The sequence below is a fragment of the Coregonus clupeaformis genome, chromosome 6 (assembly GCF_020615455.1).
Source record: "Coregonus clupeaformis isolate EN_2021a chromosome 6, ASM2061545v1, whole genome shotgun sequence".
In the NCBI taxonomy this organism is placed as follows: domain Eukaryota; kingdom Metazoa; phylum Chordata; class Actinopteri; order Salmoniformes; family Salmonidae; genus Coregonus; species Coregonus clupeaformis.
Window position 1 is genome coordinate 22,655,533 of NC_059197.1, and position 12,473 is coordinate 22,668,005.

Below are 12,473 nucleotides of genomic sequence, written 5' to 3' on the forward strand. Positions count from 1 at the left end.
TAAAACTGATGGACTGTTGACAATAGTATGAGAAAAGACTGCTTATGGACTGTTTATACAGCTGGTCAACAGATATGGACTGTGAATATAATTTCTTGGTTCTATTTGAACTGTGAACTTTGACCTCTGCTCAAGGACTAGCTTACAGAAGAGGATTTTCTACGTCCAGTGCTTATAGACTGTTTAAGAAGATAATGTTGGTAATGTTGGGACAACATTTATTTTGTCGGGGAGAGTGTGACAGGTTAAAGGACATATTCATAGCCTGTTATACACTAAAAAGTATTAGTAAGTTCATGGTATGTAAGGATCTTAAAATATCTAAGGTTAAAAAGATAATGCATCCAGTACTAGTTCATAGAGATTGATAAAATGCATAAATGTGTTTAAAATCCGTCAAGAGTCAAAGGGTTAATATTGTAAGAGGAATGTGTAAATGTTATATTGACTACTTTAGTTTGTGGTGCCTAATTTAAGGGTAAAAGTGTTCATCTGTGATCTACTAAATGCTCTTAATCTATGAGCCTGAGATCGATTGCTCTGGTCTCCACCCAACTTCCTGGGGGAATCGCGGTCTTTTTCTCATTACACTAAATTTGTCAGTGAGGAAACATAACTGCGTCACGTTCGTGATTATTTCTCCCCTTTTTCAGGGGTGTAACACTTGCTGCCTTGGGCAGGAACTAATGTGGATCCATAATAAATACAAAATACAAGTATAGGCATACAGCATCAGTCTAGTGTAGGAAGCTGTTCTGGTGCTGGTGCCACCTACCTACTGTGTTAACCGTCACGACCTCGCTGAAAGGGCCTGTGCCCAGCTTGTTCTGTGCCAGGACGCTGAACTGGTACTCTGTCCTGGGCTCCAGCCCCGGCACCACCAACCACGTCTGAGACCCCGACACCGGCATGGAGTGCCAGTCATGGGGGCCAAAATTCTCCTTTTTCAACCTTGGGGAACAGAAACACAGAGAGAGGTATCAATACTAACTAACCTGCACCCTGACTGTAAGGTCAATGGACCATACTGGTAACACTCATATAGCAGATATGGTGTAGATAGCTAGTCTTATGTAGCGTGTCTCTGTCAAACTACACAGGCAATGGGCCACAGTGTTGCAATACAATACAGTTGCTAGGCTATATTTCACTCTGTTTAATGTCCTCCTCACAGTCTTCATCTCTGTAATCTAAACTAAAGGTAATTAGATCAATTTGACTTATACATTTATCAGCAACAGCTCTCTGTACAAAGTAATTCATTATTTAAGTACACAAGAGATGCCTGCATGTATATGCAATGTTCCTCGAAGCACATGGTTTAATATTACAGTCAACAAATGTCCATTAAGTGCCATCAGGCCATGACAGAGAAATGGATGAGAATGGCTGTTAATATTAGACTGCCAAAAGCACCACTTCTATCAGATGATTTAATCACACACAGCCCCCATTCAACACAGTATGGCTCATATGACTGCTGACATGTACATAAAATGATAATAGTGATTTTATGGCACCTAGTGGATGTTGCCCAATAGAATGTTACTGCAATGTATTTCCATTACATCCCATTACGCCTTTAATAAATGAACACATGAATTATGCATCTTCTGTGATTTACTGTATGCCCTACTCTTCAACAATGAAAATAATGTAAATACAAATACTGAGTAACTGAGTGTTATTACTGGAGAACTGAGTAATAACCCATCAGCATAGTGCTGTCAAAATGGTATTTGTTGATGGTAGTGGATACTGTTGCAGTAATTCAAGTAATTCAATTATCAATATTTCCTTATTGATAACAAATAAGATCCCTACATACCGTATCTATTGCAGATCAATCCCCAAAGTCTCTGTCCTCCCACCTCTATTAGGGGAATCAGCTGCAATCTGAGTATAAGATGTGATAGTAGACTAGAGCATGCTGGGAGTACTCACACTGGGCCGTACCACACTGAAAATGTCTGATCAAAGCCTCCGTCGTAACCCGGCTCCCAGGACACGTTGGCCGAGGTCACCGAGGGCAACACACGGATGTTGCCTGGAGCGTGTGGGCTGGTGCCTGAGGGTCAGAAAAAAGAGACTGTCATATTTAATACCAGAGCCATCTACAGTATACCTCTCTATATCTCTCTACTGTATATTGCTCTGGCCCACACTAAAGAGTGATAGAGCAATCTGTTAGGTCTATATGTACAGTACAGTGAAGGTTAGGATGACCATTCTACAATCCTTCAATAACCACAGTATGGGTCAAGTGTGTTATTCCCATAACAGCTGTTTTGTCAATGTGTAAAAAGCCATCTCACTCTGAATCACTATCATTGTCCAAATATTTGTCCTATTAAGTCAAATAATGAAACATTGTGCTGTCATTACCATTCACAGTCCTCTACAATATACAACTGTCTACAATGGCTGTGAATGGCCTATCTGATTGGCTAATGCCCTGTACTGTGAGGTGTTGTTGACCAATGGTGATGTAAAGGTGAGTGAAGATCTATGGCTTGGCCAGACCGTCATCATCCCAGGCCCCAGCTGTGTGGCCAAGACCCAGCACCTTTTTACTGGGATTAAATGGAGACCTGCTGTCCTGACCACTACGGTCAGAAACGTAGCACCTCTGACACTCAGCACCTCTGACATGTCACCTGTCACTCCAGTGAGGGGACACTTGGGAAAGTGCCAGCTAGGTTGTATGACTGTGAGAGTCCTGAGGCATGCTTATTACTTATATGTACTGTAAACATGCACAAGCTAGTCACTTGTCTAAGCAGTACTTCAGTATACATACAGTACAGCTAGGACTAGGGCCATCATGAATTGGAACAGAGAGCTGCAGGGTTGCTGTCAAACCACTTCAATTCCACTTCAATTCAGATTAACTGAAATTCTGAACCCTGAAGAGCTGAGAAAACACAGGGGGGACTGTACTGATGACTAGGATCACCAGACATACAATACCAGTCAAATGTTTGGACACACCTACTTGTTCAAGGGTTTTTCTTTATTTTTACTATTTTCTACATTGTAGAATAATAGTGAAGATATCAAAACTATGGAATAACACATATGGAATCATGTAGTAACCAAAAAAGTGTTAAACAAATCAAAATATATTTTATATTTGAGATTCTTCAAATAGCCACCCTTTGCCTTGATGACAGCTTTGCACACTCTTGGCATTCTCTCAACCAGCTTCACCTGGAATGCTTTTCCAACAGTCTTGAAGTAGTTCCCACATATGCTGAGCACTTGTTGGCTAGTTTTCCTTCACTCTGCCGTCCGACTCATCCCAAACCATCTCAACTGGGTTGAGGTTGGGGGATTGTGGAGGCCAGGTCATCTGATGCAGCACTCCATCACTCTCCTTCTTGGTAAAATAGCCCTTACACAGCCTGGAGGTGTGTTGGGTCATTGTCCTGTTGAAAAACATATGATAGTCCCACTAAGCCCAAACCAGATGGGATGGCGTATCGCTGCAGAATGCTGTGGTAGCCATGCTGGTTAAGTGTGCCTTGAATTCTAAATAAATCACAGAGTGTCACCAGCAAAGCACCCCCACACAATAACACCTCCTCCTCCATGCTTTACGGTGGGAAATACACATGCGGAGATCATCCGTTCACCCACACCGCGTCTCACAAAGACACGGCGGTTGGAACCCAAAATCTCCAATTTGGACTCCAGACCAAAGGACAAATTTCCACCGGTCTAATGTCCATTGCTCGTGTTTCTTGGCCCAAGCAGGTCTCTTCTTATTATTGGTGTCCTTTAGTAGTGGTTTCTTTGCAGCAATTCGACCATGAAGGCCTGATTCATACAGTCCCCTCTGAACAGTTGATGTTGAGATGTGTCTGTGACTTGAACTCTGTGAAGCATTTATTTGGGCTGCAATTTCTGAGGTTGGTAACTCTAATGAACTTGTCCTCTGCAGCAGAGGTAACTCTAGGTCTTCCATTCCTGTGTTGGTCCTCATGAGAGCCAGTTTCATCATAGCGCTTGATGGTTTTTCCCGACTGCACTTCAAGAAACTTTCAAAGTTCTTGAAATTGTCCGGATTGACTGACCTTGATGTTTTAAAGTAATGATGGACTGTCGTTTCTCTTTGATTATTTGAGCTGTTCTTGCCATAATATGGACTTGGTCTTTTACCAAATAGGGCTATCTTCCGTATACCCCCCCCCTACCTTGTCACAACAACTGATTGGCACAAACGCATTAAGAAGGAAAGAAATTCCACAAATTAATATTTAAGAATTTGTGGAATTTGTAAGAGCGTCTGCTAAATGACGTAAATGTAAATGTAAGAAGGCACACCTGTTAATTGAAATGCATTCCAGGTGACTACCTCATGAAGCTGGTTGAGAGAATGCCAAGAGTGTGCAAAGCTGTCATCAAGGCAAACGGTGGCTATTTGAGGAATTTGTTTAACACTTTTTTGGTTATTACATGATTCCATATGTGTTATTTCATAGTTTTGATGTCTTCACTATTATTCTACAATGTAAAAAATAGTAAAAATAAAGAAAAACCCTTGAATGAGAAGGTGTGTCCAAACTTTTGACTGGTAGTGTACATGGGGACAGAGGGTTATGATGTCACAGTGGACGGTACCGATGACGAGGAGGCGCGTGCTGGCAGTGATGCTGGTGACCACATTGGTGGCCACACACTCCCATTCCCCATGATCCTCCTTGCTGAGGGACAGGAACTGTAAGCTGCCGCTGGATAGGATGTTGTGCTTACTCTTGCTGGGCTTTCCCACCTTGAACACACACATGCACACACACACACACACACACACACACACAGTTCACTGGTTGTCATATTACAAAAGCAGTTAAGAGTTTTCCATGTTTCTCTTCCCAGACCAATCCCAGCTGTAGTGTGGTTTCATACCTTCCTCCAGGTGATGGTTGGTATCTCAGGGTCTCCCGAGGCAGCACAGGGGATGACCAGCTCTCTACCAGCCTCCTGGCGGTACTCCCCGCCAGGCCTCACGTTAAAGTAGGGGGGATCCTGTGGGCCAACACACACACAATGTCACAGACCAAGTCTCACAACAAGTCTCACCAAAAGGGGGAGAAAGAAGACTACACATATCACATTTGGTCAGAGGTTTCTTCCAGTACCAGTACCTTTAGCACCAGAGTAGCCGGGTCAGACTGGCCCATAGTACCCAGAGCGTTGTAAGGCATACAGGTGTAGGTGCCGAGGGAGTCTTCTGTGGCCTCCGCCACCCGAATACTCCCATCCGGCGCCTGGCTCCATCCGGGGTACTGGGACAGGAGAGAGGAGGTACACTTAACATCACAGGGATGCAATATTCTCCACAGCATGTCAGGGCCTGTATTCAAAGAGCGTTAAAGAAGGAGTGCTGATCTAGGATCCGTGTCCATATTATCGCATTCATTATGGTCTAAAATGGAAAACCTAAAAGAGATCCTAGATCAGCAATTCTACTCTGGGATACTTTGTAAACAGCTGTTCTGGTGAATGAGGTGTAATCAGCATCAGTCTAGATAGACAGCGGCAGACTGAGACTGACCTTCTCCACTCTGAGAGGGTAGCCATCTTTCTCCCACTTCACTGATATCACCGGCGGGTTGGCGTCCGCCGGGCAGCGGATGACCCCTGGCAGTTTCCGTGGGACATATATGACGGAGGGCATGTTGAGCACACGGGCAGGGTCTGAGAGTCAGAGGTTAGAGGTCAGAGGTCAGAGCATGAGTTTTTGTGCAGATGGACAGGAGATGGTTTTAGTGAAAATAGACTGGAGCATAAAGTCTGAAACTGTTTAATCACAATTACAACTGCCAGGTACTTCTCCTATAATACGTTGGTCGGTATGGAAACCATTTAAGAAATAGTATTTGATAAGTTACTTAATGGCGGCCCAAGCTAGCTGCTAACTAATTGTCTTTAGCTATCAACTTGGATAGTACATAACAGGAAAAAGGACAGTTCTGTAAGACTGCAGAATTTGGTTTATCGTTTCAGCGAGGGGCTCTGATCACCCTCTGAAGCCAATCACACAAACAGTCATGGTCGGCTGCTCTCTCTCTCTCTCTCTCTCTCTCTCTCTCTCTCTCTCTCTCTCTCTCTCTCTCTCTCTCTCTCTCTCTCTCTCTCTCTCTCTCTCTCTCTCTCTCTCTCTCTCTCTCTCTCTCTCTCTCTCTCTCTCTCTCTCTCTCTCTCTCTCTCTCTCTCTCTCTCTCTCTCAGAACACAGAAATCAATGACCAGCGACTCCAGAGGAAATTAGCATAGTAGCAAACACGCTTAGAATGATGTTTAAAAAAAATGTCCGGCCTGGTGCCATTTCCCTCCCACATAGCAGATGAACTAAAAGGTCACCGTTTCAATTCAGTCCGGCACATTGAGGAGACCAGGACAGACTGAGCAGCATGCTATGGGGTGAGACTAGCAGACTGTCTCTGTCAGTGTCTAGCAATGGAAGATAAACAACTCTACAGAGACTGGAATCATAGATGGGGAAAAATGCTAAGAATATGGTGATGAGAGTGGCCCTGCCAAGATGATGAGTATTAGGAATATCTAATCATTCCCTCGTCCCGACCATTGACTCTGAAATTCAGCTAAAGGTGGAAAGGTTTCAGCAGGGCGATATGTATGGTACTGAAACACCAATGACAATACAGCAGCAGTGTTCTGGCTGCCACTATGCAGGCTGTGATACTGTTGTTTCTCATCCTGTTCCAGTACAGCCAGCCAGCCTCGTCTGCCCCTCCTCCTCCCTCCGTCGCCATGGTAACACTCACACTGAACAGAGAGGTGTGCTGATGCTGATGGTGGAGTTCCGAGGCTGTTGCTTGGGCTGCAGGTGTATTTCCCAGCATCCTCTGGTTTCACCCGGAAGATGTGGAGGGTTCCGTCGATGAGGATGCGGACTCGGTTTTTCAGGTCACTGCCGAGAGGAAGCAGACAGTTATCGAATATGCCATAACATAGAAACACACTCACACACTGGGGGCTGGTTAATGCAATTGCACAAGCCTGCCATGAGAGGGCAGCATTTGGTCAAATCCATCCAGGCTGAATAGGTTCCAAAAGATGGAGCAATTGTATGTCAAATAAATCCCCTAATTTCCACAATCACCTGATGTTGCAGCCCTCGTGTTTTCTCTCTCACTGCCACTTTAAATGAAGTACCCTCATGAAGAGTACACTGGCAGATATTCTATTCCTGCTGTGTTTCAAACAAAGAACAAACACACTGCACACCATGTTCATTTGAGTAATATTTGAGAGGACATTATGCAAAATAAATAGCAGAGGGAATATTTTCATCTAAACTATGAACTATGTATCTATTTGAGTAAATAAATTGTATGATTAGACTAAAAATACCCTTTCATGATAAACTGTTGGCTCCAACGATAGACCAAAGATTGTAAGCAGCCCAACTAGGATAGTAGTGTCTTATCCTAGGGTTGATTATGCACAGCCTTTTTCTAGGCCTTTAGAAAACAATTTGAGATGGGCCTCTTTCTAAAGGACTCTCTGATAGGTTGATTCTCCCAGACAGACACTTGGTCTCCCTGTCACTTGTTCTTTCTAAAACGTCTCCATCACTAAACTAAAGCAGTGCTTGGGGCGAGTCTGACAGAGCTCCTGGCTACGCTTCAGATCATTACTACAGTATAAGAGGCATGTGGTATTGTCATCAGAGCGCGCTAACCCGGCTGGCGTGCTCCAGACAGCCCCCTGCTAAGCCCTCTCTTACTGCTGCCAGACTACAGCAGGACAGGGCACCAGCACACACACACACACAGTCCCACACACACACAGTCCTGCAGGCACGCAGACACACACATTCATATTCACAACATTAGGACAGGGTCTGGAAGACCCAAATACGCCAAACACAGAACAAAAGACTTGAAGATCACAGGAGAGGACACAAGATTCTAAAGCCTTTAGATGACAGGGTGGAAAAGACTCAAAACCAAAGGGAAGGCACACAGACAAACAGACACACAAACAGACACTCGATTATAACTTTACTTCTTAGTGAAGTAGACGTTATCTTCCTCCCAAAACCAGGTGTATGTCAGGTTGCCAGGATACGCCTCTGCTTGACAGGTGAAGCGTGCATTCTGGGATATGTTGACAGTGATGTTCTCTGGCGGTGACTTAATATATGGTGGCCCTAGAGGAAACAAATAAAGGCTTTTAGTGTACAATAAAACCTACACTGAACAACAATATATTTTACTGAGTTACAGTTCATATAAGGAAATCAGTCAATTGAAATAAATTAATTAGGCCCTAATCTATAGATTTCACATGACTGGGAAAACAGATATGCATCTGTTGGTCACAGATACCTTAGTAAAAAGGTTAGGGGCGTGGATCAGTCTGTATCTGGTGTGGCCATAACTTGCCTCATGCAGCGTGAAACATCTCCTTTGCAGAGTTGATCAGGCTGTTGATTGTGGCCTGTGATATGTTGTCGCTCTCCTCTTCAATGGCTATGCGAAGTTACTGGATATTGGTGGAAACTGGAACACGCCGGCGTGCACGTTGATCCAGCGCATCCCAAACATGCTCAATCGGTGACATGTCTGGTGAGTATGCAGACCATGGAAGAACTGGGACATTTTCAGCTTCCAGGAATTGTATAGATCCTTGCAACATGGGGCTGGGCATAATCATGCAGAAACATGAGGTGATAGCGGCGGATGAATCACACAACAATGGGCCTCAGGATCTCGTCACGGTATCTCTGTGCATTGAAATTGCCATCGATAAAATGCAATTGTGTTCGTTGTCCATAGTTTATGCCTGCCCATACCATAACCCCACCGCCACCATGGGGCACAACGTTGACATCAGCAAACCGCTCGCCCACACGACACCATACACGCTCTATGCCATCTGCCCAGTACAGTTGATACCGGGATTCATCCGTGAAGAGCACACTTCTCCAGCGTGCCAGTGGCTCTCTAAAATGACGTTGGAGGCGCTTTGTGTTGTGTGACAAAACTGCACATTTTATAGTTTATTGTCCCCAGCACAAGGTGCACCTGTGTAATGATCATGCTGTTTAATCAGCTTCTTGATATGCCACATCTGTCAGGTGGATGGATAATCTTGGCAAAGGTGAAATGCTCACTAACAGGGATGTAAACAAATTTGTGCACAAAATTTGAGAGAAATTTGCTTTTTGTGGGTATGGAACATTTCTGGGATCTTTTATTTCAGCTCATGAAACATGGGACAAAAACTTTACATGTTGCGCTTATATTTTTATTCAGTGTAGATATGGATACTGAAATTATTATCTTATGACCCATTCAGACAGCATCTGTTTATTGTTACATAGGTACAGTAGACCCCTGGCACAGTCTTCTCTCTAGTAGCCTATGAGATACAATAAGCAGGCATATTGTAACTTGAACCACACACTTGGTTGCCAGACTTGCAGATGCCTCCACAGCATGAACCCTCGGTGCCCTGAGGTTGCTGCTCTGCTCTCTATCTCTCTGTACTATATTACAGACAGTGAAACGTAAGCTGTCTTTTATAAGTGGGCCCAGCTACAAGCCTCCTGATTATTTCCTTAATACACACTGAATGGCTTTTTACATCAGGAGGGACTACTGAAAGAGTGGTTAAGTCACAGAACAAATAAAAACAGATCATTTTAGTGAGAATCACGACTCCTCCGATAGCTGCTTGTAATTGCTCAGGGAGCCTTAGACAACTTCACTGGCACATTTCCAGAGCCTGCTTATGGATGGATACTCCTTAGTGAAAAACAAAAACAGGCTGCAATTTTGCTGGTGTACAAAACTCATGATATCTGCAGATTTATTCCAATTCACTCTCGATTTGTAAAAGCCTTATTCCAACCATCTAAGACATGTATGAGGTTTATGAGGATGTTTCAGAGTCAGATCAATTACTTTAAACCTTTCCCCACACCTGTCAGCTGTTCTAGACGGCCCTCACCTTCATGTATTATCAGGCATGTGCATGCAGTGTGTGTGTGTGTTTAGAGGTCAGTAGAGTAAACCTTCCTCAAAATCCACGATGTAACCAAGTACTTCTTGCCCATACTCCTTTCAGACACTTGCACATTGACTGAAATTGACACATCTTTACACCACCATCAAACCTAACAAGCCTACCATAAAACCAACCTGCTCCATCGTCTGTAATATACAGCCTGTTAGCTCATCCAGTGCTTGTTTTGATAGAAAGAGAGAGAGCGAGAGAATGTGTGTGTATGTGTGTGTGTGCATGCGTGAGTATGTTTGTGTGTGTGCGTGTTTGATGTAGACAGAGGCGCAAAGGCAGGAAGTTGAGGAAGCCTGTATCAGATCCATCTATCTGAGCAGAGCAGAGACCAGATCTGTGTCTGTCTAGCAAAGAGAGAGTCTGGTTAATGTACCGGAGACAGACAGTGATGTATGCCTCAGACAGACAGTGATATGCACACACACACACATACACACACACACACACCACCACCACCAGCAGCCACAGACTATGTCAGGAGAAGATTTAAGATTATTGACTGATACAGACTAAACCATACGACCAGACTGATCAAATCAAACACTAACCCTGCATACTGTGACAAAGGCAGGAAACAGAGACTGTTTAAGTGGATAGCGGCAGGACTTAATTTCTCCATCTTAAACACAATCTAGACACTGTACTGCATAGCTGTACGTGTGTAATAGATGTTTAATAGCAGGTGTAAGGTAAAAATAGCCTAAAGATTCTCTGATAAGGGATTATTCAGACAGTCAGGATAAACGGTTCTTTCAGTATTCAGCCAGCAATTGTCCTAGGAACCTTCTCCTCAAAACTCATAATCAGTAATCAGTGTGCACCTCAATAGAGAAAAGTCATGATTTCTCCCTCACACCACAATAACAACCTTTGAAGTTGCATCCATCTGTGACGTTACAGTGTGACCATTACTCTCTTACCTTGGACCAGCAGACGGGTGGTGTGGAGCACCTCTCCCTGGTTGCTGAAGGCTCGACACGTATACGCCCCTCTGTCGTCCCGAGTGATCCCCAGCACCGTCAGACTCCCCTCAAGCACCTGGGGTGGACATGTTTGTGAGAGACAGAGCAAACATACAGACATGGTATTTATAAGCATTACCTAGTGAAATGGCACACCAAAATCAAGGCAGGCTTGAGGTTTTCTGTCTTTGGTAGGAATGTATGTTTTATAGAGAGCATACAACCAATACTCTAAAGTCTAAACTCTTTATCATGTAATTCTCTAATTAATCTCGTTCCCAGACACTTCCGCCCAAATACGCAAAGAGTCTGGTGGACCAATGTGTCAAACTTGGCCTTCGTGAGCCAATACAGAGAGCCGGGAGAAACACCTTCCCCCTAACTCTCTCCCATACGCTAGCAAACCACAAGCACAGAGCCACGCCTTGCAGTTGTCTGAATCGCTAAAATTAAATGACAAATACTTTACTCAGGAGGTCACACCCATAGAATTCTATGGTCACTCCCACTTAGGAGAACTTTGAGTGGTTGATATCTCAGGCTTATATGCACTGTGCGCAATAGCCTGGGGATGAGGTTATTCTCTAATTAACTTTGGTTGTGATGTGAAGCTAATCTCTCCAAGCGGTAACCTGGGAAACGTCTCACTGTGCGCCTGTATTTCCTCACCCCTCTGCCGAGGAGGACACTGACAGGAACCAATAAACAGGGAGGGAAGACATTAACCCAACCTAATAAAAATACCCTAGTAATTTATGCAGTAGGGTTGCTGGGTTCTGTCCACTCAGGTTACACACAGCTGTAGCCCTGTCCATTCAAGCCAATGTGAGGAAATCTGCTAAACCTCTCAAACCTTTCAAACCTTTCAGCCAAGAGAGTTTAGCAGCCACTAGACACACACAAACAGTGGTCCATCCTGCCTTGGGTCAGCCCAGCTGAGGTAGGACTCCCTGTTAATCCCACTCCATAGCTGGGCCACAGTTATGACACAGTAACCTACACTACACTTGCAGCAGTGTAATAGTCAGCAGGCCGTTTTTATAGCTATAGGGAAGGAGAATGGGGAGGGGAGGATGAGGAGACGAAGGAGGAGGAGGAGGAGGACGATGAGGAGGAGACGAAGGACGAGGAGGAGGAGGAGGAGGATAATGACTTTCAGACACAACATATTGATTAATGTGTGGGATCTCAAACAGCAGGGGGTGCTGAGATGATGACCATGATTCCTCCTCTTCTCTCCACTGTCACATTCCTGCCATTCTCTACCAAGTCCTCATGGACACCAGTTATCCATGGCGTGCAAACATTACCACCATCTCTTTACTACGATGGGAGTCCTCAAATGTATACACTATGGCTTGGTTTGGGTATATAAACGTTTTTCCAGTTTCCTCTCACAGCAAACCAACCACATGGAAATCAAAAGCAATTTGAGGGTTCAAACAAATCATAAACA

The 12,473-nt window shown here is 44.2% G+C and overlaps 1 protein-coding gene across 4 annotated transcripts in view; it reads right to left on the minus strand.

Annotated features, from left to right (window-relative positions):
* LOC121567992 (protein turtle homolog B-like) overlaps nt 1-12,473 on the minus strand; it is a 65,100-nt gene that overhangs the window by 18,167 nt on the left and 34,460 nt on the right. For all 4 annotated transcript variants that reach the window (XR_006659979.1, XM_045219137.1, XM_041878448.2 and 1 more), the window contains exons 5-13: nt 10,976-11,093; nt 8,037-8,181; nt 6,791-6,936; nt 5,558-5,700; nt 5,148-5,288; nt 4,909-5,028; nt 4,624-4,774; nt 1,945-2,068; nt 776-951 (exon numbers count right to left, since the gene is read on the minus strand). Coding sequence is in view for 3 of the 4 variants with exons in the window: in XM_045219137.1 (XP_045075072.1) it covers nt 776-951; nt 1,945-2,068; nt 4,624-4,774; nt 4,909-5,028; nt 5,148-5,288; nt 5,558-5,700; nt 6,791-6,936; nt 8,037-8,181; nt 10,976-11,093 (1,264 nt within the window). In the remaining variant the exon portion in view is untranslated. The remainder of the gene's footprint in view (nt 1-775; nt 952-1,944; nt 2,069-4,623; nt 4,775-4,908; nt 5,029-5,147; nt 5,289-5,557; nt 5,701-6,790; nt 6,937-8,036; nt 8,182-10,975; nt 11,094-12,473) is intronic.